Below are 24,820 nucleotides of genomic sequence, written 5' to 3'. Positions count from 1 at the left end.
GGGGGGGGGGGGGGGGGGGGGCACAGTGGTTAGCACTGCTGCCTCACAGTGCCAGGGACCCGGGTTCAATTCTGGCCTTGGGTCACTGTCTGTGTAGAGTTTGTACATTCTCCCCGTGTCTGCGTGGGTTTCCTCCGGGTGCTCCGGTTTCCTCCCACAGTCCAAAGATGTGAGAGTTAGGTTGATTGGCCATGCTAAATTGACCCTGGTGTAGGGGGATTAGCAGGGTAAATATGTGGGGTTAAAGAAATAGGGCTTGCGTGGGATTGTTGTCGGTGCAGACTCGATGGGCCGAATGGCCCCCTTCTGCACTGTAGGGATTCTATGAACTTCTATTCTATGTGTATCTCTTGTCTGATGGTATCATTTAGCTGGAGATGGTGCATGTATGAGGCCCAGGAGGTTAGTCTGTCAGATGCAAGCATATAATAAAAAAACATCATGTAGCCCTACAATTTCCTCTCCTTGAAACAGCCAAAATCAGCACAAATAACATATTCATTCTCAGATGGCCATGGAAGGGTTCGGTTCCAGGAGAATTCCACATTCTTTTTTGTTGCTTTACTGGGTACATTCAGAACTGTATCATAGCCACTGGAATGGCAAGTAGTTCCTGACAGATGAATGGGTGACTGTAATAACTTCATCATGTTTTCAAGAGACATAGCATTTACCAGCAATAGCACATTCTTGCACTAAGTACTCCAGGCTGTAAAATACTAAGTGAATTCCTCCTTCCTGAGAAAGTGCACAACAATATGTGTCACTGAATTATTATTTATTATTTTTCATACGTGTAAAGGTACTCATACTCTTCCTTTTTAGTGTGATGTACTGTGCTATTATCATGATTTGTTGTTTATTCTTAGATCACATAGTATGCCCTACCCTTCTTCCTCTACTTAAGGTAAAAGCTATAAATCAATTGCGTGACAATAAAGGGCTGATAAGATACTGGGCCAAAACTGGTCAGATCAGGGCCTCTTGTGGCATATAAAACCAAACTGCATTTATATAGCACCTTCAACGTGGTAAAAGATCCAGATGTGCTTCACAGGACCATTACCAAACAAAATGACACCGGGACATGTACGGAGATATTAAGATGGGTTAGCCAAAGCGTGGTCAGAGAGATAGCATGTTAAAGCAGTAAAGAAAGCTGAAGGGATAGAGGAAATTCCAAAATTTAGGACTTTGGTGGTTAAGGCATGACCACCAATGGAGGAGTAATTAAATTGGAATTAATTGGAAAGCTCGGAAATCTTGGAAGGCTGTGTGGCTAGAAGTAGATAGAGAAAGGGAGGCCCAACACCATGGAGGAATTCGTAAACAATGATGAGAATTTTTAAAATCAAAGTATAGTTGGCCTGGGAGTAAGCACAGGGTTTCAGCAACAGATGAGCTGAAGTTGGGATCGCGACAAGCGATGTTATGGAAGTAGAAGGAGGTGGTCTTGGCAATGAAGAAGATATGGGGTTGGAAACTCACCTCATGGTCAAATAGGACGAAATATTTGTGAATGGACTGGTTTAGTCTCAGTGGCCAGGGAAAGAGATGGATTTGGCTTTTGCACATCATTTAAGATGTGCATTGGTAATACAAGGTTATTTTTCCAGCAAGATTTGGCCCAATATTACTTCTGTGGAAATACTCACTTTCCCTCCTTCCTCCCTGTGATAGGGTACATCTGAAATATAAAAGCAAAATATTGTGGGCGCTGAAGCTCTGAAATAAAAACAGAAAATGCTGGAAATACTCAGTTTAGATGAAAGGTCACAGACCTGAAACATTAACTGTTTCTCTCTCCACAGATGCTGCCAGACCTGTTTAGCATTTCCAACATTTTCTGTTTTTATAGCATCTGCTGGTGTGGTGGATGTTGGCTGTCTCTGCCAGAGTGAGCTGGACTAGCTGTTGACTGAAGCAGAAATCAAGTCAGATGGAAGGTTTACATAAGCACTTGGCTGAAAAAGTGATCTCATAGACTGGTTACGATCACTTGAGGTGGTCAGAGGAACATTCCAGATTATCGATTTCCTTATTGACCTGGTTTCACCCACCCCTACCACTTATTCTTGCCTCTCTCAAGCGATAATGCAGCTCTGAGGCCACACTGTCCACTCAAGGTACTTCAGTCATCATTAAGGTTTGGGCAGGTTTGATGGATCTGCTGATCTAAAGAGGGCAGATGGGGAGCAGAAAGAGCAGAAAAGTGTGAGGATGGGGTGGGGTACTTGATGAAATAGGAGAAATGACCTTGATCTGATAAAATTACTTTACCTCACACTTGAATGTAAAAGGAATGCTTATTTGAATATTGACAATGAATGACCGTTCATACCAGACATGTTGGTATATGCTTCTGTATACAAGAGAGCCATTCAGTAAATGGTACATATGCAAGTCATTACTGAAAGTCAACCATTACTACATGGTCATTAATATTTAGCATTTAATATGTAATATGGGTGGCACGGTGGCACAGTGGCTAGCACTGCTGCCTCACAGCGCCAGGGACCTGGGTTCGATTCCCGATTTGGGTCACTGTCTGTGTGGAGTTTGCTCGTTCTCCCCGTGTCTGCGTGGGTTTCCTCCGGGTGCTCCAGTTTCCTCCCACAGTCCAAAGATGTGCGAGTTAGATGGATTGGCCATGCTGAATTACCTCTGAGTGTCAGGGGGACTAGCTAGGGTAAATGCATGGGATTATAGGGATAGAGCCTGGGTGGGATTATGGTCAGTGCAGACTCAATGGGCTGAATGGCCTCCTTCTGCACATAGGATTCTCTGATTACATGGAAAAGGTTTCACATTTTGTTGCTTCCTTCAGAATTAAATTTCAAAGCAAGAAGAGGGTTTGATTTAACAGACTAATACACATTGAGGTGCTTTCTCTCTTACTTGTCCAGTAAGCCCAAATATGTTCATTGCTGGTGAAGCATGCAACGCTACCATGCTTAATAATAATGTTATTTACTCTGATGTATGGTGGGAAATGCCTTGTGGTTCAGAACGTTTTAACTTTAATGAACGAGTTACATCATTGAGGTTTCTTAAAGCTTTTTTAAAAATCAGCCATAAAGAACCACTTTGTCCGTTCTCTTTTAGCTTCTTTTGTAAAATGTTTTAAAATGCTATTTTGGGGCGGCATGGTGGCACAGTGGTTAGCACTGCTGCCTCACAGCGCCAGGGACCCGGGTTCAATTCCCGGCTTGGGTCACTGTCTGTGTGGAGTTTGCACATTCTCCCCGAGTCTGCGTGGGTTTCCTCCGGGTGCTCCGGTTTCCTCCCACAGTCCAAAGATGTGCGGGTTAGGTGGATTGGCCATACTAAATTGCCCCTTAGTGTCAGGGGACTAGCTAGGGTAAATGCATAGGGTACTGAGGTTATGAGGATATGGCCTGGGTGGGATTGTGATCAGAGCAGACTGGATGGGCCGAGCGGCCTCCTTCTGCACTGTAGGATTCTATGATTCTAATGTTACTCTCTTGTTCTTCCACAAGTGGAAATTAAATCTTCCTCTCTATTGCAACATTAAAACCAGGACTTGTGCTTGCCGGGCTATGGTTTTTCACACCTTATAGTGAATAGGACAAAGATCATGGGCTCGTGAGCGCAAAAGGTTTAGTCCAACATTTCCAACTCTAATTTACTTCCTCTTTCCCAGTACCTCAAAACATTGGAATTCTCCTTCACTCAGTCTCCTTCCTCTTACAATCTTCAGGCTTCTAAAAAAAACAAATTTTGCTGTGCAAGGTAACTACTTTTCAATTTATCTAGTTTCTCTTTTTTAACCTTTGTAAACATCAGACCCTCTGGTCCAGTCTTGAAATGACTATTGCAACTAGTTTAAACATATCCCCCACACAAAAAAAGATCTGATGTGAACTACCATCCATAGCATTTTAGCATAATAATCAAGACATAACTAATTTGGTTACTTGCCTTCTTCTTCTGTGGTGGGTTTTGCTGAGGTGTTGTACTTCCTTCAAAATACAAAGGCTGCCGGTCTGCTTGAGGGGACATGCCTCCTTGCAGTGTCTCCGATAAGAGTCCTTGGCTTTGCCTGTTAAAGCAAGAGTCCCCAGAAGGACTCATGTACACAGATTCTCCAAATCCTCGCTCTGAATGTGAAGATTTCCTCTCGCTGATGTAATTGGCTCTGTTCTCTAGCCCTCTGTATGGTCCCTCTAGCCTGTGTGTTGGAGTGAGGTCTCGGAGATTGGAGTTCAAAGGCGAACAGGCGTATATTAAATTAAACTCTGTCCTGAAGGTTTGTTCTGTGTTTTTCAAGGATGAGAGACCATCACCGTTCCTCCCTGTAAGCCCAGTTTCAGTTTCACTGGGGAATGTTAATGCAGAACAAGGAGGTTGAGCAGCACAGTCTGACAACGGCCCATCAGTGACCGCTGTAACCCGGAGCGTGGTAGTGTCCGGGTCAGGATGAAGGGAGATATCTGAGAAGCCAGTCCTGGACTGGTCATTATCCGCTCTCAGAGGCGGCTGAAATGACAGAAGCAGGAACTATTTGTTAGTGACAATTAAAACGAGAGAGCCTGATGAGGGGATTGAAAAGAAACTTTAGTTTCGCGCGAGACAGTTGACTGAACTCTGCTTCTGTTTAAATACCAGCATAGTAATTTTAATATGTTCCTGATCAATAGATTATAAAGAAACATGTTAAATCCATATTAAATCTTTAGCCTGGGTATATAATCCATTTATAATCTTGAACACACCTTGATTTGGAACATTTCTCTCGCTAACTTCCGGATAAATTTATAGTAGAGACTGCCCATCTCTACCCGTCACCAAAGTGCTGAGTATTTTAAGATTTTATTTTAAATGTAGGCAGTTGTGGTTTTAGGCAGCATTCTACTCCATAACTCTACCAAATTCTTCCACAACATCTGGATTAAATATCTACCAGACAAAGCTCTTTAAGAGTTTGCTGTTTGAAAATGGTACTTTTCTATATTCCACAAACCCCATCCTCGTTGATGTCTACTTTATTTAACATTTACACAAATATGTGCACACATTAAACTGAACAAAACTTTCTCTTCTCCTTTGCAAAATACTTGAACTGAAATTGAATCTTCAGTTGAACTAGCAAATAGACTGATGTCAAAGCAACAAGTGAAAGATTGGGTATTGTGTTTTGGGCCTACACTCTGTAGATCACCAAAATGAGTCTCTGAAACTACTCGGAGCTGGAGGGAAGTATTTTTTTTTATTGAAAAACGAAAAAACAAAACCCCAGCACTACTGTCAGTCACACCCTCAACATTCAACAGGAAAGTCATGGGGTTCTTCAACTTACGGTGATAATGTTTTTTTGGATGTATAATACTTGATGGTGTTAGATTCATTCCTGTGGGTCAATGCTTTACTGATCAGAATGCTGCCCACCTCCCATGCATCGAATTATTGTGCACCAAACACAATGCTTTTAGAAGGAAAATCAACATAGGTTGGTAGATGCCATAAGACTTCAACATAGCAGGAGAAAAATTGATAATCTGGTGATCTAGGAGGCTATTGTATATTAGTGCTCAAATAATAACTATCTTTACCATGGGGCATCAGAAAAAGTAAGATTTTTCACTGAAAGGCTAATTATCAAGAAAGTAGCGTTTATACAGTGGACCTTTAAACTTTACATTTTGTAAAGAATGGGAGTAAAGTTTATTAGTCACAAGTAGGCTTACATTAACATCACAATGAAGTTACTGTGAAAATCCCCTTAAGGGTAAGAATCTTAGAGGTGACCCTAAGAGGTAAGAACCACCTCTTCTAATTATTGAATGACTGTGAACAGATCCAAACTGCCCTTAAAGGTGAAAATAAAGAAAATTATAAAAATATTTTAAATGTATAAAAGATTTCCACTGATTTCTTTGAATCACAATCGCTAGCCAAATTTCACTGAAAAAAATCAAGGCTTTTAGCTCAAGAAACTTAAACATTTTCCTAAACTGGTTAAGCAAGAACCCAAAACCCTTTAAAATTAAAACATACTGAAATTGAAAACCCCCTGATACGCATGTTGTGGGCCAGCATGCGCTGCTAGATCTGCATTGTAATTAGTGTGAAGCCTTCAAATTTAGATGGCTGGGGTCGTAACAGAAGTGGCACAATCAGTCAACTGCTCCCGTCGTCAGGCTCGGATCTTTTGTTCCATCGTTTTCCAACCTAGCGTCTAGAAACACTCTGAAAAGCTTTGTGTATACAATACATCTTAATGCTGTCAATGCTACATTGATAAAGAGCATCACACAAAAATTATATAAATGCCTCGGTACATTCCTTATTCAGAAAATATGTAATTTGATGCTTTGCTAGTCACCTCCATTATGTTAGTGTAACGGCAGTTTTAATGCATGTCATTCACAGAATCAGACACAAGGGGTTTCTATGTTTCACTGATAAATAATCCACTGAAATAATCATCTGCTTAAATGTAACATTTCAACCCATACCAGGGGCCTTGAATCACTTGATAATTTTTGTACCAGTGTTAAGGACAACAAATGATAAAACTGAGAGAATTTAATTTTAATTTAATTTACTAATTTTATAGCAGCTATGCTTTTGCCTATAGTTTCTGACAGATAGGTAGAAACTCAGCAAAGTCAATGACATTTTCTTCCCAGCGTTACAATTAAGTCACTGAATGCTCGGAGTAACATTTAATTACAGAACATAAACATCTGTGTCCTCACTCCAGTGATCACTCCTGATTTATTCTCAACCCCGAGCCTGGCTTTGTGACTGTCAGAAGCCATAACACAGAGCAAGAGGTCACGAGCTTGAATGTACAAAGCACGTGACCCTGCAACTATCACAGTGGAGTTTATTTTCCCAGCTGTAAATCATCTCTCTCTGATACCCTAAATCTTTTATTTCATCATTGCTACTTGTCAATGTTTCAGACTAGAGTAGTCCCCCACCCCACTTAGCCATGGCTTCACAACCATGTGCCTCTTTGAATTACTGAAAGAACAGGGAACACTATTTCAAAATTGTCATTTCTGCAATGTACTAAAAGTAAGGTAGCCTCGATACTTTAACATACGTCTCGAATTCCACAGGGAAATTAAGAGTGATGAAAACAGCTAGATCATATAGAAAAATGTTAAGCCCTGCCATAAACCAAATTCCTTTAGACTTAACTAGCAGCCACCATCAGTCCACTGGGAAGGAATACTATTTTATATTAAAAATAACTATGAACACCTGTGTCTGGTGTGTACTGAAGCACCTGGACTTCAAAGAACAAAAATTCTTTGCTGTTTCCTCCAGATTTAACTTAATTTTCCTTCAGAAGCAAAGTCAAATGAACTTCAGACGTATAAAAATAAAAGGTTCAAATAACGTAGTGTGCAGCTGCCCGGTTAGCTTCAGTTGCCAAAGCTAACTCCAGCACATGCAAGCTAATCTGAGGAATTGGCATTCCTTGGGCACAAATATGACACTTTTCCAACTAGAATGCAAGTACCCTGACTGCTTGCTCAACAAGGTTTAATTTGGTCTCCTGGTCTCAAGCCAAGTACCAGACACAGTGGAAGTATCAGCATTTACGCCACTTACTTCAGAAGCTTGAATCCAAAAGGGTAGGAGGAAAGGAGACTAGCTAATACTACCTCTACAACTGGTTGTTCTGTTACCTCTTCAGCAGAATTGGGAACGCGTAACTTACTTTAAAACGATACAGAGACTGCAACACAATCCTCGGATCAAGATCAACTTTTACCAAGTATTTATTCAGAAACTGGACTCAATCATGCACTGTTCCTGAACAGATTTGCAAATACAAATAAAAATATAAAATGTAAACATTTGTGACAATATAATTTTTAGGGTGGAGCTGACGTGTTAAGAGTGCTCAAAACAAATGAGAAATATATCATGAGAACAGAAAGCTTTCTGGTTGAACATGCACTTTCCAGGAACCTTGCTGCTCATTCAGCGTCTGGGGGCTGAAGCAAGGCACTTGTCACCAGGTAATTTATCACCTTCAGACTGGAGCACCAATTTCAAGAAAGTGCTGCAAATACTGGTCAATCATTACTACTCTCCTCTATTCAGATTTTTGTCCAGTGCTGAGTAGGGACAGAGCCAGTGAATGTGGCAACAGCTTCGAAGAGCCAAGAAAAACTGGGTCTTCTACTATCAACAGAGCAAGATTAAATTAGGCCATTTCGAAACATAAAGGCACCTTAAAAAAAATTAATTCGCTTCATGTGGAATCTGTACTTTTAAACCAGTTATAGGTCCTGAAAATGGCTGCTAGTCAAATTGCTGAACCATGTTTAAATCTTATATTCAAAAAACAAAAAAATGTATTTTCCTGACTTGCAGTTATTTCTCAAGTAACAGCCTAAAGTATAAAATAGTCCAGCTACAAAAATCTCCTGTTGTTTCATTATTACTCATTATTGTTGTCCCCTCTGCAACAAACCCCTTGTGTCTCATCTGTGAAAATGATTGGTCTGCAGTAAGCACTGCATCCGTTGGTGAATGGTTAACATTTTAAATGTTAGGCAGGCAGTAGGATTGACTTTTACAATCAAAATGGTTACACCTCACACACAGAAAAAGATCAATTAATGTAGGTGACAGCTGAGAATTGAGACAGCTGAGCCCAATTCTCATTCACAAAGCAGCATGTTAATTAACTAACACCCATTTCAAGAACAGAGAATCTGTCTGTGCATCAAAGATTAAGTACCAGATTTATCACTACACAAGTGAGACCAGTAGCGTCTTTGCTCGAGTGTCAGATTGTGAAAATGTTGCTTAAAAACTGCAGAATATCACACTATATGGAATATTTTAACATAACCATTCATTTTTTTTTGTGTGTGAAAGCTACAGGAATGGAGGAAATAAACAATGGGGTTTAATTAGGTGAGGTTACTACTGAATCCTCAACTCCAAAATATTTCTGTATGGATGGAGGCAAATTCTGTTCCTGGTTGATAATTTTTAGCAGCATGGTATAACCGTGTGAAAAATTAATAGTTTCAGTCAGTGTTACCAAGGTCATGTCACTGTGTTTAAATGGCTTATGGAGCTGGAGTACTCCATCTACAAACAGCATAGACAAATTGCGCTGAGCAAAAACACACTAAACAGAGGACTTGGTCTCTGAGGATCTTTGGATCAGTTGCTTGTCTATTCAAGTCTGTTCACATCAATTTTCAAACTCACTATATTAACGTAGATTTTCTGCACTTTGCTTTGCGGAGCTTTGTAATATTCCATTTACTATCCAGTGTAAATTTACTTCACTTTCTTGGAGGTCTGTTTGACTTGCCTAGCTTAAAGCAGTGCACAAAGGGGTTGTTCTGGGTGACCCTGAATACTATGTGCCACTTGGTTTTAATTTATATTACTAGTTTATAGGATGACAGCAGCAAATACCAAACGAGGCACATGCTCTGTGCTGCCAAGCAACTACGATGTACGATAGGAAAATTATACCAAAGCTGCTTCAGCCAAGAAAGGTACTGTGGAGCAAAAGTGGCTGGGATGGTGAAGGGGCCTGGCACTACAGAATTAATCCAAGAACTATTACTGTTGGGTAAATACAGGAATATTAATTGAGGACAACCTGTAAATATAGAACACTCATTTAATGAATTTGGACTGCTCAACCAGATTCATTATAAACGTTAGCAATTAAGGTTTTAAGATAATTAGATATCTCATATTTTAAAAGCCACTGCAACTTTTCGGTGGTAATATGTCACTGCCATTCTACAAGTCTGAGGCCAAGCCTCCTCCGAGTTCCTCTGGAGTTTTAGTCTGGGACCACGTGGAACCTCGTTCCTGTATGTCACCATGAGGAGGCACAACAGAGGATTTTCTGATGGAAAGGCTGGGCAATGACAGGGAGAGACTTGCACATTTGGCATGTCTACCACGAACAAACCAAACTGCCATCGGTGGATGAATAGCCTTGTGGATACATCAGGAGAATTGGAGGATAAGGGAGTAAACCCTGACAAAAAACCTGGAGCGGAACCCAAAGGGGGCAGATGCATAAATGTGACATCTTTTTGCAACCAAGCTACTGCCAAACGATTTGCTTTGCATTCCTATTGTGGAAGATCAAGGGGGGGGACCCTGACATTTTGGCAACCCGGGGTCTCTGTAACATTTACCCAGACTTATGCCCTGGGCAGGACACTCCAGTTTCACTGAGAGCCATAGAATCCCTACCGTAGAAAGGTCATTCAGCCTATCGAGTCTGCACCAACTCTCCAAAAAAAGCATCGCACCCAGGCCTTGCTCTCCGCCCTATCCCCGCAACCCCACACATTTATTATGGCTAATTCACCTAACCCTCACACCTTTGGACAGTGGGAGGAAAGCAGAGCGCCTAGAGGTAACCCACGCAGGCACACATCTACAAAGGGTATCCACTTTCATACCAGAACTGATAGATAGTTGTTCAGCTTTGCTCGCCTGCAATCCAAGACAAAGGTGTGCCAAGTACTCATCAGGGAGTTGCTCCACGTTGACGAAGCTGCACTAATATTCCATACTGAGGAACACGTCGGATGTTTAATTAATTTAGTGAAGTGTTTTGAGGAAATAACAAGCAAGGTGGATAAAGGTGGACCTGTAGACGTGATATACTTCGATTTTGAAAAGGCATTTCATAAGATACCACATCAAAGGTTACTGCACCAAATAAGAGCACATGATGTAGGTGTTAACATATTAGCATGGATAAAGGATTGGTTAACTAACAAGGAGGAGAGAGTGGGGATAAATGGGTCATTTTTGGGTTGGCAAGCTGTAATTAGCTAAGTGCCACACGGATCAGTGCTGGGCCCCAACCATTTACAATCTACACCAATGATTTAGATGAAGGGAGCGAATGTACGGTAACTAAATTTGCTGATGACACCAAGGTAAGCCCAAAGGTAGGTTGTCAAGAGGAAGTAGGGAGTCTGCAAAGGGATATTGGCAGAGGAAGTATAATGTAGGAAAATGTGAACTTGTTTACTTTGACAGGGTGAATGGAAAAGTGGCTTATTATTTAAATGAAGAGAATTGCAGAACTCAGTTACAGAGAGGTCTTGGAACATGAATCACAAAGTTAGTATGCAGGTACAACAAGTGATTAGGAAGGCAAATGTAATGCTGGTGTTTATTGCAAGGGGAATGGAATATAAAAGTAGGGAAGTTTTACTGTAGCTGTACAGGGCATTGCTAAGACCATATAGTCATAGTGGTTTACAGCATGGAAACAGGCCTTTGGCCCAACTTGTCCATGCTGCCCAGTTTTCCCCATTAGGCCAGTTCCAATTGCCCTCATTTGGCCCATATCCCTCTATACCAATCTTACCCATGTGACTGTCTAAATGCTTTTAAAAAGACAAAAGTGTAACCACCTCTACTACTACCTCTGGCTAGTCGTTCCAGACACTCTCAAACCTCTGTGAAAAAATTTCATCCGGAATACTTTGTACAGTTCTGGTCTCTTTATTTGAAAAAGTATATAATTGCATTAGAAGTAGTTCACAGAAAGCTCACTTGACTCATTCCTGGGATGAAGGGCTTATCCTATGAAGAAAAGTTGAACAAGTTGGGCCTATTCTCATTGGAGTTTACAGAGATGATCTCAAGATTCTCAGAGGACTTGACAGGGTAGATATCAGGAGTAAATTTCCACTCATGGGGAGACTAGAACTAGGGCAGTTTAAGAAAAGGCCTCCCTTTTAAGGCTGAGTTGAGGAGAAACCTTTTTTCTCAGAGGGCTGTTAGTATGAGGAATTCTCTTCCCCAGGGAGCAATGGAGGCTGGGTCTATTCAAAGCAGAGTCAGATTTTTGATAGATGAGGGTATCACGGGTTATGAGGTCAGGCAGGAAAGTGCAGTTGAGATCACAACCAGATCAGCCGTGATCTCACTGAATGGTGGATCAGACTTGAAGTGCCAAATGGCTTACTGCTGCTCTTCACCTAAGATGAGACCTATGTTCCCATGAAGGGCAGAGACCTTCTGTACATTCCTCCAATACAGGACAACTGCAAGCAAGATATGAAGATAACAGAAATTGACACTGAACTCGGAGATAGTCGCTGACGGCTATGATCTTTGGAGGCAGACTGTGTAGAAGGGCATTGAAAGAGCTGGCCAAGAGGATAGCCCAGAGAAATCAGGGGCCAGCAAACAGTACGCCTTCTCAGCCCATAATCTTCCTAGGCAGCAAATATGGCAGACAGCAGGTTCCTGAGCCACACCAGGTGATGGTTAAAAGAGTTGACCACCATGGTGCAAACCATCATATTACAAGAAAGAAGGCTGCTACATTTTACAAAAAGGAGCTATAAAACCCCATCATGGCAATCATCAGGAATATCCCTACTTGTATAACACATGGAAACTAAATTTCAGGAGTGGGCATTTAAAAAATATTTCTAATTAAACCTGGTCATTTCTTTTCTCTTACATGAACCATTAAATCATATTTATGTATAGTGAGACATAAGCAGGAAATTCTTATGGGATAAGGCAGGTGAGTGGGACTATATAGATTGCGCTTTCAGAGAGCCAGTGCAGACTTAATGGGCCGAATAGCCTCGACATCTGCAGTGTAAAGGTCCTGAGATTCTGGATGATTCAATATGTAGATGACTACATATGTCATTTTCACATGACATCTGAAAATCGCTGTGATATAGAGAAATATCAATGAGATATCTTAGCCAAGTGATGTGGAGATGCTGGTGTTGGACTGGGGTGAACAGGATGAGAGGTCACACAACACCAGGTTATAGTCCAACAGGTTTATTTGAAATCACAAGCTTTTGCAGCGCTGCTCCTTTATCTGACGAAGGAGCAGCGCTGCAAAAGCTTGTGATTTCAAGTAAACCTGTTGGACTATAACCTGGTGTCGTGTGACCTCTCATCTTAGCCAAGTGAAGCTAATCAACCATGAGTGGAGGAGATACAGGACAAAACATATTGAAATAGAATTTGTTTTAATGAAGCTTTAATAAATAATTCCACAAGTCAAATTCAACTGAGGTGGAAATAATTGTTTGCAGTGGATTTCACCAGTATCAGCACTACTACAGCCATACTTGGCCTACACTAAGGGTCATTTCAGGGAATACAGTTCCAGCATAAGTTTTTCAATAGCAATGAATGATTATGTTTTTTAAATTCCATTCCAAATTTTTCGTTCAATATGTACAAGAGACCCCTGTAACAGGGCATGAATCAAGAGATAAATCTTTATGAGAAACTTCTAATGAATCCAACAGGCCAGAAGTATTGATAAGAACCATGTTGTAACAATTTCAATGGCTTGACTAGCCCTTACCAAATGCGATGTCTCGTCAATTTGTACAATAATTTTGCCAAAAGCTATTTTATACTCTGGTTTCATAATCCCTATTTTAAGTTTGGATGGGTTTGTGTGCTTTGCTTTGTTTTCTCAACAGATACACAGACAGATTCGTGACCCCAAACCTTGTCTCACTCTCTCTCTCTCTCTCTCTTCCCCCCCCCCACCCCCAAACGGTGATTCTTGCTATTTTATTCTCAATTCTGAATCAAATTTTGGCAAGATTAACGACTTAAATCAGACATGCATAAATTCAACTGGATGGATCACAATGAGAATCATGCAGTAAAAAGACTGGGTAGGAATCACAGAAAAACAGAGAGAGAAAGATGTCACAAGGGCTTATTTCAGCTTTTCTAGTCTAAGTGAGATACTGGGATAACTACCTCCGGTGAAAACGGCTCAGGCCTATGCACTGGGGAACTCTCAGGAGAGGAAATGTTCTAAGAGAAGGGAAAAGCATGTTATTAGAACTCTACTCACAAGTTGGGTAAGCAAAAGCAAGAGAAAGCCACAGTCTTTTATTGTAAAACTGATTTAGTTACAAACAAACTCGAGGGGAAAAAAATTGTATTTTACACAAATTCAAATGACTAGATAATGTTAAATGCACAAATAATTATACCACTGACTGCACAGTTTGGCAATGTGCACTACACAGCTAAATTCTAAAAAGGACCAATTTTTAGAATCTAAAACACTCCCATTTAAAAATAAAACGCTAGATCAGTTAAAAATGATTTAAAATCTGAACATTAATGAATATTATTTCTTATTAAGTCCTTACTCTCACACCGTTCACCAAACAAAAAGATCAGCCAGTTTTACTTAGCTGAACCTTCCCTCCTGGTGAAGGAATTACAGAAACAACAATTCATTTCAGAGGTTACGAAAGTAGAGTTGTGACTGGTGCCCAAGCCTGAAGGGCTTGACTCCACATCCTCTATACTCACTTCCATACATCACAGTCGTTGGTAGACTTGCAGTTGCTGATCCACTGCTGTGCCAAGATATAGTTTGACAGCAGCAACTTGCTATATATAGTGGAGCAACCAAAAAGATGGCGAGAGTTGACATATAGGGCATTGAGCACAAACACACAAGCTTAAAGACAGAATTTAGAGCTCAAGGGATAAAGACAACTGCCGTGAAAACAGCCTCTCAGCAAAATAATAAGGGCAGCTGGTCAAAATGGCACCATCCAAATCATCATGCAAGTGTGTGCTTTAGTAGAAAACAAAATTTAAATAGCCATCGGTAATCAAGTTCAACTCTCCCATCTCTGCCACATGCAGCCGCTTAATGAGGAAGATACTGCTTCATTTTTACTGCTTTTCCATTAGAGCTCAAAATAAAACCCTTTTCTCCATGTTTGTTTGTAAACCAAAGCACAACAAGAATAAAACAATAACTTGTGGCTTAATGTTAGGCTTTATTAAAATAAAATGACAATGCAAAACTAAACTGGAGTGTTTCTTGGTCTATGAGGAAGCATTAGAAGATTAAAAATGGCAATGTGTCAATGTGCAGACCCCATAGAGTCTGTTGTGGCAAGCATGTCAGAAGCTGGATGTGCACAATTGCCAGATTAAAGCCATATGTTCCCAGGCTCGGTTATACACTGGGAAAGCCACAGTGCCAAGAATTTTTCTCAGGCTCAGACATCACTATAATGTCCTTCATTAATATCTTGAGTTGTCTGAGGCAATTATAAACATATTCTGTAAAATAAGACCTGTTACCGTTTCAATCATACCATTCTTTTTACAGCCATTAGTGATATGTTTTGGCTGGCTCACTTTGCAATGCAGTAACACACTTACAAAATGTTTTCCAGCCTCAAGAGTGTGCCCTTTATTAGTACAGAACTAATTCAAATTGATGCTTATAGTATTTGAAGAAACAAGAAGCAATATCAAATGGAACTGGAAGAGGCAACATTGTAAAGACAAAGGCTGGAACTTTTAATATCCACATAGCTCTGCTCCTTAAAGAATGCAATTAATTTCTAAAAGGAGGCACAGATCAGAGAAACATTTGATCCTTCAACATTCTTCCCCAATAAACTTTTCAGCGGATGGGATAATGTTTTCAAGATGAGGTGCACCTGAATATTAAGATCCATACTAGTCCAATATACATGTTATAGAAATTGAATGCTATCTCCCTGCCAGGATGTTCCAGGTACTAACACATTGCTTCATCTTTCTCAAACTGCAGAATAAAGGTAATTAACACAAACATTGTACAGACAAACATAGCAATAACTTAAGTAATAATAATAAGACAAAATGTTCCAAACTAGTTCAATTGGTCTTGTATGTTCTCTTTATTTTGACCTCATAGCACTATCAAAAGAGTATTTTGAAGACCATTTTGATTTATAAAGCTTAAAATGTTCTGTCAGCACTAACTGATTTATGATAAAAACCCACACGCTGCAAGAATATTAGGTGAAGTTTGTAAAGTATTTTGGTTGGCCCATGTGAGAACCTAAGCAAATATACCCCATGGAACAATTTTCAAAATCGAAATATCAACAAAGATCAAGGGTCTACTCAGCAAATAGAAATAATGGAGTTACACTGTCAAGAAAAGTTTAAACCAAAATTCTCTGAAACCAGTTGTAAAATACAAACTCCACAAGTTTGACACCGTGATTTTTTTTTAACTCAAACTTTTTCAAAGCAAAATGAAACTGTGAACTGAGTCTGCATTGTATTAGATCCTCACAGAAAAATACACACATAACTATCATATACATGGTGTGTGTTACATATACCATAAATATATTATGTACCGTCATTAAAATTAGAGGCTGTAACAAAGTTGGAGGCACATTGAGTAAACCTTAATAGGGACCTGATGGAAAATCATGTTCGGTGGTTCATGCCAGAAATAGGAACAGCCACAACTGGCAACCTGGAAATCAAAAGCCATTAGTGGAGAGATAACACATAACCTGTGCTATCGGAATGAGGAAAGACATCCTAAAGGAGAAAAAAGTCTACCTGCAGTGATCATCTCCTCATTATGCGTTGCTTAGAAAAAACAACTCTTAACATTAGTTAATGAAGATAGTAGCTCCTTCAGATTAGTGCCCACCGGACTGTAAATTTTAATATGCCAAATATTAAAAATTGAACATTCTAAGTACCAAATACTCAAGTACCAATTAGTGGCAAATCCGAGGACAGTCTTGTGTTGATTTCTGGAATTGAGATTCTTGGAGCACATCAACAGCCAATGACATTTTACATGGGAATTAATCTAACTATTCTACATCAGCTTGCAAAGTTAATTACTACATGGAATTTGAAAGATTTTGATGACATGAATTCTGAGGTTCATTTTATGCAAATCTTTTCCTAAGAACATGGGTGGATCATGCTGTATCAGGAGCACACTGTAGTGTGTGAACCTAGATAGTGAGTACTAGCAGACTTCTTGGCTCACTGCGAAGCAATCATGGGTGGGAAACCTGACTGTTTTCCCCTCTTTCGTTGCTAGATATACTGAACAGAACTGTAATGCCAAAGCTCACAAATGAATGATGCATAAGCGAAAATATATTTTGGCAAGAAATCAACTTCTTCAAGAGATAAAAGGGAGAAATTGGATCATTTCTATTCTCAAGCTTTTGCCAATGGCATTTGTTACAAATTGCTTGGGAGACATTTGAAATTGGCAGGGTCTATCCAGTATGGGAGGATAACTGGCCACAGCTCCTTGTCACTGAGATCAGGAAATAACATTTGCTGCCAATTTTCTATCATGCCTTACATACCAACAGATTGTTACAATTTGCTTTACTAAAAAAGGGGGAAGGTTTAGGAACATAATGACCCTATGATTTCCAATTAATTTTTGAGAGTATTTTCCAGTTACAGGCTACAACTCAACATAGGAGAATTGCTTTGTGGATGCAGAGTCCTTCTTTAGTTTATTACAAAGCACTAAGGAATGGAACAGCACAATTCGTAGGCCTCCAGCCACACTTCAGCCAAGCTCATGTCAGGGATAGCATTCTTGTCTTCAAGTCAGAACTTGGTGTGTTCAAGCCACTACAGGCAAATACTGGCAGTGTAGTATGAAGCAGTATTGGACTGAGGAAATGATAGGTTGTCTTTCAGAGGATGCATTAAAACCAAGACCGTGTTCATCTCTTTAGGTAGATATAATAGGTCTCAAAGCAACACCTGCAGAGGTCAACACCTATGCTTCAACAAAAACCACCGAGACTGATTAACATGGTCATTTGTAACATTTTGTGTACAAACTGGTTCCCACATTCACCTGCATAAACAATGACTATGCTTAAAAATCATTCATTGGATATGTAGCACAAACATTGCGTTGTGCTGAGGATGCGAAAGGACTTGCTCAGCAGAAATTATTTCTTCCTACGAGGATATGGAGAAGATGATCACTCAAACTGAGAACTATCTTAATTTTTCATATGCTGCATATCAGCTTCCTTGCATCTTGAACTATATTCTCAGAGACCTCTTCCCACTGTTCCAGAATTTGAAATGTCAGTTAGTGTGTAATGGTTAGAAATTAGGAAAAAAGCTCATAACAGCTTTAATGTCAGATTATAATTGGGGAGGTGTTATGTTCATTTGAACAAAAATGAAAACTTAAATTCTAAAAATCATACAGTGGATCAAAAAGCCTGTTAATATTAGAGGAAACATTTCTGAAATAATAAAACAATTCCGTTTTAAGGTATAGTTTAGCATTACTTTACACTAAAAACTGTTCTTTGCTCCTTTTCTATATGCCAGCTTATAATGTTGATTGTCAAGATATTGATAGAAAATTATTCTCTCATATATATTAGGAGCTGGCTGAAAATCTTCTGGTAATTGAGGTGGCCATGTGACTTGAAACAGCAGCAGAGCAAGTAACATCCATTCACACCTGTAATCCTGCACACACCACATCCCAGATCTTGGTCACATCAACTGGAGACATGTCCAATGAAGCTTCGAGTTTCCTCCCCACAGGGAGACATTGAAGTAAATTAATCAACTAGGTAAGTGACGCTATGCCTTTGGACCACCAGGCATGCAGGTGGGAGCAAATGGCGTGTCAAAAAGTAAATTGGGGCTAGGTTGGGGAAGAAATTCTGAAAGATTAATCAAATTGAAGAAATACATTGCAAGCCCACACATCAGGTTTTGTCAAATTGACTTCTAACTCCCAATTCTTGTTTACCTCCAAAGATCCTGATACATGGAGTAAAGGTACAACAACCGCATTACAAAAAATATAAACGTTTGTATTATTATGCAAGAGTAATGCTAACGTCATATACTCCCAATACTAAAGTGAACGGAAGGTTTAGTCTATCACCATTTCCTTTTATTGATGCAATTTAGAATTCATACTTCAGAAAACTCACATTCATCTTGAATAGCCTAATCTGTGTCAGTCAGTAAAGCTTTGAACACTGGTTGAACAACGGGGCACAGCTTTTTCTTGGGTGGGGATGGCAGATGTGCAGCTAAAGGAACTGCATGGATGTGCGATTTTGTTGGGAAAGCAACCGCAGCTTTTTAAATCTTAGAAACATGTCACACAGTCTCGACAGCTTAACATTTTGAGTTTCTTTTAAATGCCAAGTATTTCCAGATTGATCTATGCAGTTTATAGATTGAACCATCCCCTGAATGAAGCAACAGGGGGAATATTTGTTATTTACTATTGTCAAAAAATTACAAACCAATGTTATCAATAAAGAAAAATTGAAATCTGCCCCCAGTGCGTTTTAGAATTTAATGTCCAACACCTAAAAATTCCAACATCGTCAGGACATTCTTGTTGACATTAAAGTATTTCAAAACTGTTCCAATGGTTAAACTCCTATATTTAGATCCACATCATAAGATAAAGGGCAGCAAAACATTTGATTTTTTTCTCCCTTATTTGATTCAATTCATTTTGACTATTAGGACAAATAATCCAAAAGGTTGTTTTGTTGTTTATGATCAACTTTCCTCTCTGCAATGCATTTGTCAGATGTGTCTAAACTGTTAATTAATTAAGACAGGTGTTTACTGTTGTCAAGAATAAGAACACAGCTAAAAGACAAAGACACATTTGTTTTGCACTATTAGTGCCCAAGCACTTGGGAGTGCTACCGCAATTGCATGTATATATGAGCTAGGCTTCACCCTAGACACAAATCGAAACACAAATGTTTGCTGTCATACTGCTAGCTCAGTTCTAAGACAAATACATTCATGCATGTATGAATGTATTGCATAACTATATGTAGCATACAGTCTCTAGGCTTTGAAACTACTTGCACGTCAAAATGAATCTTCATGATATGCAACAAATAACTCTTCTCATGCCTGAGCAATCCAATAAAAAAAACCCAGTAAGAATCAATATATTAAAGATCTTCTATTTTGAAAGCAAAGAGGTGGGTATTGCTGGTGCCAAAGTGTATGTTTGTTCAGCTCGCATTAAACCCTGGTCCATCTACTTGCATATCAATTATTTTTTTTAAATGCATAATTCTGTCAAACAAGGACAGGCAGTGGTGAAGTGATATTGTCACTGTACTAGTAATCCAGAGACCCAAGGTAATCCTCTGGGGACCAGGGTTCGAATCCCACTCTGGCAGATGGTGAAATTTGAATTCAACAAGAACCTGGAATTATAAATCCAATAATGACCATGAACCCATTATTGATTGTTGTAAAAACCCATCTGGTTCACTAATGGCCTTCCGGGAAGGAAATCTGTTACCCTTACCTGGTCTGGCCTACATATGACTCCAGAGCCACCGCAATGTGGTGGACGCTTAAATGTCCCCTGAGGTGGCCTAGCAAACCACTCTGTTCAAGGACAGTTAGGAATGGGCAACAAATGCTGGCTCAGCCAGTGACATCCATGTCTCATGAATGAATTTTTAAAACGTTGAATGGTTTTATTTACTGAGATACACCAAAAAATTAATTTGCATCGTAAGTGTAGATGACAGTCCCTTTATAGATATATTTACCTCAAACTGTAGTGGGGTATTACATCGGCTAGCAGCATGGGAGTGAAGGGGAGAGTAAATTACGTTATATCCATTTTTCTTCTCCTCTTCTCCAGGAAACAAGGTGCAAGGCGTCATTACCGTTGGACTGGACATAACCGTATCTGTGACAGATGCAGGCGCTGATAGTGGACTACAAGGTCCAGGCAAATCAGCCACACTCACGTCTGACAGATACCGGGCCTTTCGCTTCTTCAGAGGCGTTATCAACTCTACAATACAGAGAAGTTATCAGACAATCAAACCGCAAACAGGTACATTTTAAACAAGTTAAGTAGCCTGTGCACGTTTTTTAAGACAGCAAAATCTGCTTTCCCAGTGCAGGGTCTATCAATAGTTCTGAGTTATTTCTATAAAGATCCAGTGTATTTTTACAGATATATAGAATGCAGATTAACATGCTTGCCACTTGCCTGCTTATTAAAACAAAATCAGACTCTGTTCTGTTCTAGTGTATTTTGGATTGAGGTTTACAAAGATATAGAGTCATAGAGAAATACAGCATGGAAACAGGCCCTTTGACCCAACTGGTCCATGCTGACCATGGTGCCCTCCCAGCTAGTCCTAACTGCCCCCATTTGGCCCATACCCCTCTAATCCTTTCCCATCCATGTATTTATCCAAATGCTTCTTAAATGTTGCTCTTGTAAGTTGACCTCAGTAATTTTCAAAATGATGCCCTTTACATAGAAATCATAGAACCCTACAGTGCAGAACAAGACCATTCGGCTCATCAAGTCTGCACTGACCACAATCCCACCTAGGCCCTACTCCTGTAACCCCAGATATTTACCCCACTGATCCCTCTAACCTACGCATCCCGGGACACTAAGGGGCAATTTAGCAAGGCCAATGCACCTAACCTGCACATCTTTGGAGTGTGGGAGGAAACCGGAGCACCCGGAGGAAACCCACGCAGCCATGGGGAGAACGTGCAAACTCCACACAGACAGTGACCCAAGTCGGGATTTGAACCCAGATCCCTGGAGCTGTGAGGCAGCAGTGCTAACCACTGTGCTATCGTGCTGCCCATTAATATTTTAATAAAACTAATTTAATGTTTTGAGCAATCTTAAATTGGATGAATATTATTCAGACAAGTTAGTAAAAACAGAAGGACCCATTCGATTCAGTGTAAGCGACTAGTTGCGTTTATCCCATGTTAGCAATCTGACCTATCATGGACTCTTCAACACATCCAGATATCGCTGGATTTCTTACATTTGGAGTTGAAAGGAGGATTTTGAGATAATACTGTTCATCAGAAACAACAGGATGGCAGTATCACGAAAAATATAACCACACAGAACCCATTTAAATTAAGACAATACATAGGAAGGAACTGCTCACACTACAGAACACCAAATAATTAAAAGGAAGTGGAAGGAACAATATGTAGGCAAAATATATGAAATGATACAAACACAGAATTATCATGGAAGTCGAGTATTTACAGTGAATTCAAGACTCCATCTGACCTAATACGTAAGAATTCTAACGAGAATAAGCTCTGCTAGTAATGAGAAATGAACTAAAATAAATAAGTTAAGTGTGACAGAACATCTAGGAAGTAATGATTACGATAGAGTAATGTTTAAGATAATGATCGGGAAATATTCAAATAGAAACCAAAGTAATAGATTGGGAATAAAATTGAACTTTGAGGCAATCAGGATGGAGTCTGGGAAGATCAACTGATTAAAAATATTGACCATGTAGAACTGTGGGCAATATTTAAAAGAGGATGAACAGTGGCCCGCTCAGCGCAAATAGTTTTGGAGTGATTCGCACTAGTGCACTCAGCAGTGTACAGTGTGGGAGATTCATTTTGAAACACCTGCTGAAAAAAACAGCGTGATTTACTCGTTTTCACACTTAGAATTTTTTTGGGCAGAATCGCCTCCATACTGTTTTAATGCCTAATGTAATCAGATAGCCTCGCCAATAATAACTGATCGGCATATGAAGAATGACTATTTGATGGTTGTGATGTTGGTCTGGGGTCACACCTTGGTCCACCATTCAGTTCTTAATTCCAACCATTTCCTTGCAGGTGAAGAAGGAAAAATCATGAAGAGGTCTTCCTTGGGTACTTACTTATATCTCCTGGCAACAACAGGCAGATAGACAGATTGATAATTAGATGCCTGAACTGTGTGGAATGTATGCTGACTGGCTTTGCGCTGTATGGTGAAAAAATATTTATATTTTCCACCTACCTGTAGAAGCAATGACACTGTCAGGTATGTCAGGAACGTTGTTGCTGTCACTGCTTTGGTATAAGGGTGGCGTTTCTTGTTCTTTATCTGGTTCATGGGGAGTTTGTACCATAGCCTCATCCATTGCCTGTTTTATCCACCGCTGAAGAGAATTAACAGATTAATTATTCAACATAGATTAACAATTCTGCGCATTTCTAATCACACTACTTTCTGTGCAAACATGACATTATTAAGATACATGCACCATATAGAAACATAAATAAAATTGAAAGCATATCACGATGGGCCGAAGGGCCCCTCTCCGTGCTGTAAAACTCTGTGGGGCGATCATACCGGCTCGTCACGCCAGTCGATTGGCTTGGTGAGCCGGTGAGTCTCGCGATGACACCGGCACTGAATCGCCAGCATAATCAGCCTCACGTCATTTATGTATTTATAAGGTTATTTGAACATGATTAGTGAGCCCGGGATGCAATCATTTGGGCTCACATGCCTTAACGGAGGAGGTCCTCACCAGTGAGAATCAAGTGTGGTCCCCCACCAACGGGGACGTGACGTGATGGCCTTGCCTGTGCAACCGCAGGCCATTGAGACCCCCTGGGTGGTTGGAGGCAGGGGCGGCTAGTGCCCCTTGGGCAGTGCCAGCCTCCTGGCACCCTGGCAGTGGCCACCGGTCAGGGCCTAAGGGGAGGGATTGGGACCTGAAGAGGGTGGGGTCTGTAGGGAGGCAGCGCATAGGGAGCTGCACAGTTCACAATCAGGGATCGCAGCGATCGTCCTGGGGTTGGATGGAGCGGGGAGAGAACAGGAGCATGTGCAATAGCAGTCAGCAGCTGGCTTCTCGGCATGAATAGACTCCATCCAGTCCCCCTACTGGCGAGAATCACACTTTGCCTCATTTGTTTTTCGAAGTGTCACAAGATTTGATTTTTTTCTCTCGCCGAAAAAACGGGTCTGGAACTCTCCCATTTTCATGCTCGTTTGGCACTTAAAATCTTTTTGATAAGATCGCCCCTTATGACTTTATACCAATCACTGATAAACATACAAAGCAAAAATGGCAGGGGTGAGATTCCAGCACACAGGCTGGCAAACAAATTCATTTGTTAACGTATTTCTTCAGAACCTGACAATGCCAAGCCTTTTCACAAGGCCTGATGAGCAGTATGATGAACCAGTACTGGATTTATGATTATGTCAAACACTCTGTCAGCGACAAAAAAAGGCAACATGATTCCACGTTTATTCCATGGATCTCTAATTTTACGTTGCAATTTTCAAAAGTTAATACAATTTCTTAGGGAGCTCCCCATCCTGTTGTGGCAATCTTGAACTCGAACTCACAAGCAAAGAAATTTAAAGATGGATCACTGTAAATCCAACCAGATCTTAATTAAAAATGTTGAACCAAATGAGAACTCCTTTTTTAAAATGAAACATTTTGCATAATGTGAATGACTGTATTTAGTTCTGGTTAATTTTCTATTAATAGATTTGCAATAGCCCAGCAAAATATTACAAACTGAGTGAAGTCTCTCAAGCCTTTTACCATTGATACTTAACATACAATCCAGTCAAAACTAAATGAACATGTGGACAATGTTGACTAACTTGCACGATCTTCATCAATAGGACAGCTATTGTCCTGTGGTGCCCACTAGCCATTAAAGGCCTTGACATGCGTCACCACATGCGTTTTGTGCTCACCCAAACACCTACAAGGATTCGGACAATCGGAGGAATTCTCCCATTTGTGATCCTACATCTCCCGGACCTGTGGATGACAGATTCCACCAGAAAGTACTACGACCTGCTTACTCAATTTGGGCACTGGGAGAAGAAGCAAAGATTGCAATGAAAAATCGGATGGCAACTCTGGAATTCCATAAAAGGGTAGAAAACTGACTCGCCCTGGCAAAACAGGCATATTACCAGGACAAGTGGAGGCCAAGATAACTGGTTCAAATACTCAGTGGTGCCAGGAAGGATCCCGGAATACAGTGTTTTTCCACTGGCCAGCAGTTTATAAGTAGCTAATCTTCAAAGTTTTACAATCTAACATCTAATATTTTAACTTCATATCCAACATTTATAAAGCTCCCTGGTACTACAATTCATGTGGCACAACAGGTCCCATGTTAAGTTTCCAGTGTGGACACAAGTGGGCAAATG

At 40.2% G+C, this 24,820-nt stretch overlaps 1 protein-coding gene across 1 annotated transcript in view; it reads right to left on the bottom strand.

The window, feature by feature from the left end:
- setd5 (SET domain containing 5) overlaps window positions 1–24,820 on the bottom strand; it is a 153,418-nt gene that overhangs the window by 17,854 nt on the left and 110,744 nt on the right. The window contains exons 19-22 of the mRNA XM_078209838.1: window positions 22,646–22,787; window positions 20,388–20,638; window positions 13,756–13,812; window positions 3,943–4,500 (exon numbers count right to left, since the gene is read on the bottom strand). Of these exons, the coding sequence (XP_078065964.1) occupies window positions 3,943–4,500; window positions 13,756–13,812; window positions 20,388–20,638; window positions 22,646–22,787 (1,008 nt within the window). The remainder of the gene's footprint in view (window positions 1–3,942; window positions 4,501–13,755; window positions 13,813–20,387; window positions 20,639–22,645; window positions 22,788–24,820) is intronic.

This window comes from Mustelus asterias, chromosome 3 (assembly GCF_964213995.1).
Source record: "Mustelus asterias chromosome 3, sMusAst1.hap1.1, whole genome shotgun sequence".
Classification (NCBI taxonomy): Eukaryota; Metazoa; Chordata; class Chondrichthyes; order Carcharhiniformes; family Triakidae; genus Mustelus; species Mustelus asterias.
The sequence above is the reverse complement of the archived record's forward strand: the minus strand, read 5'-3'. Positions and strand labels throughout refer to the sequence as shown.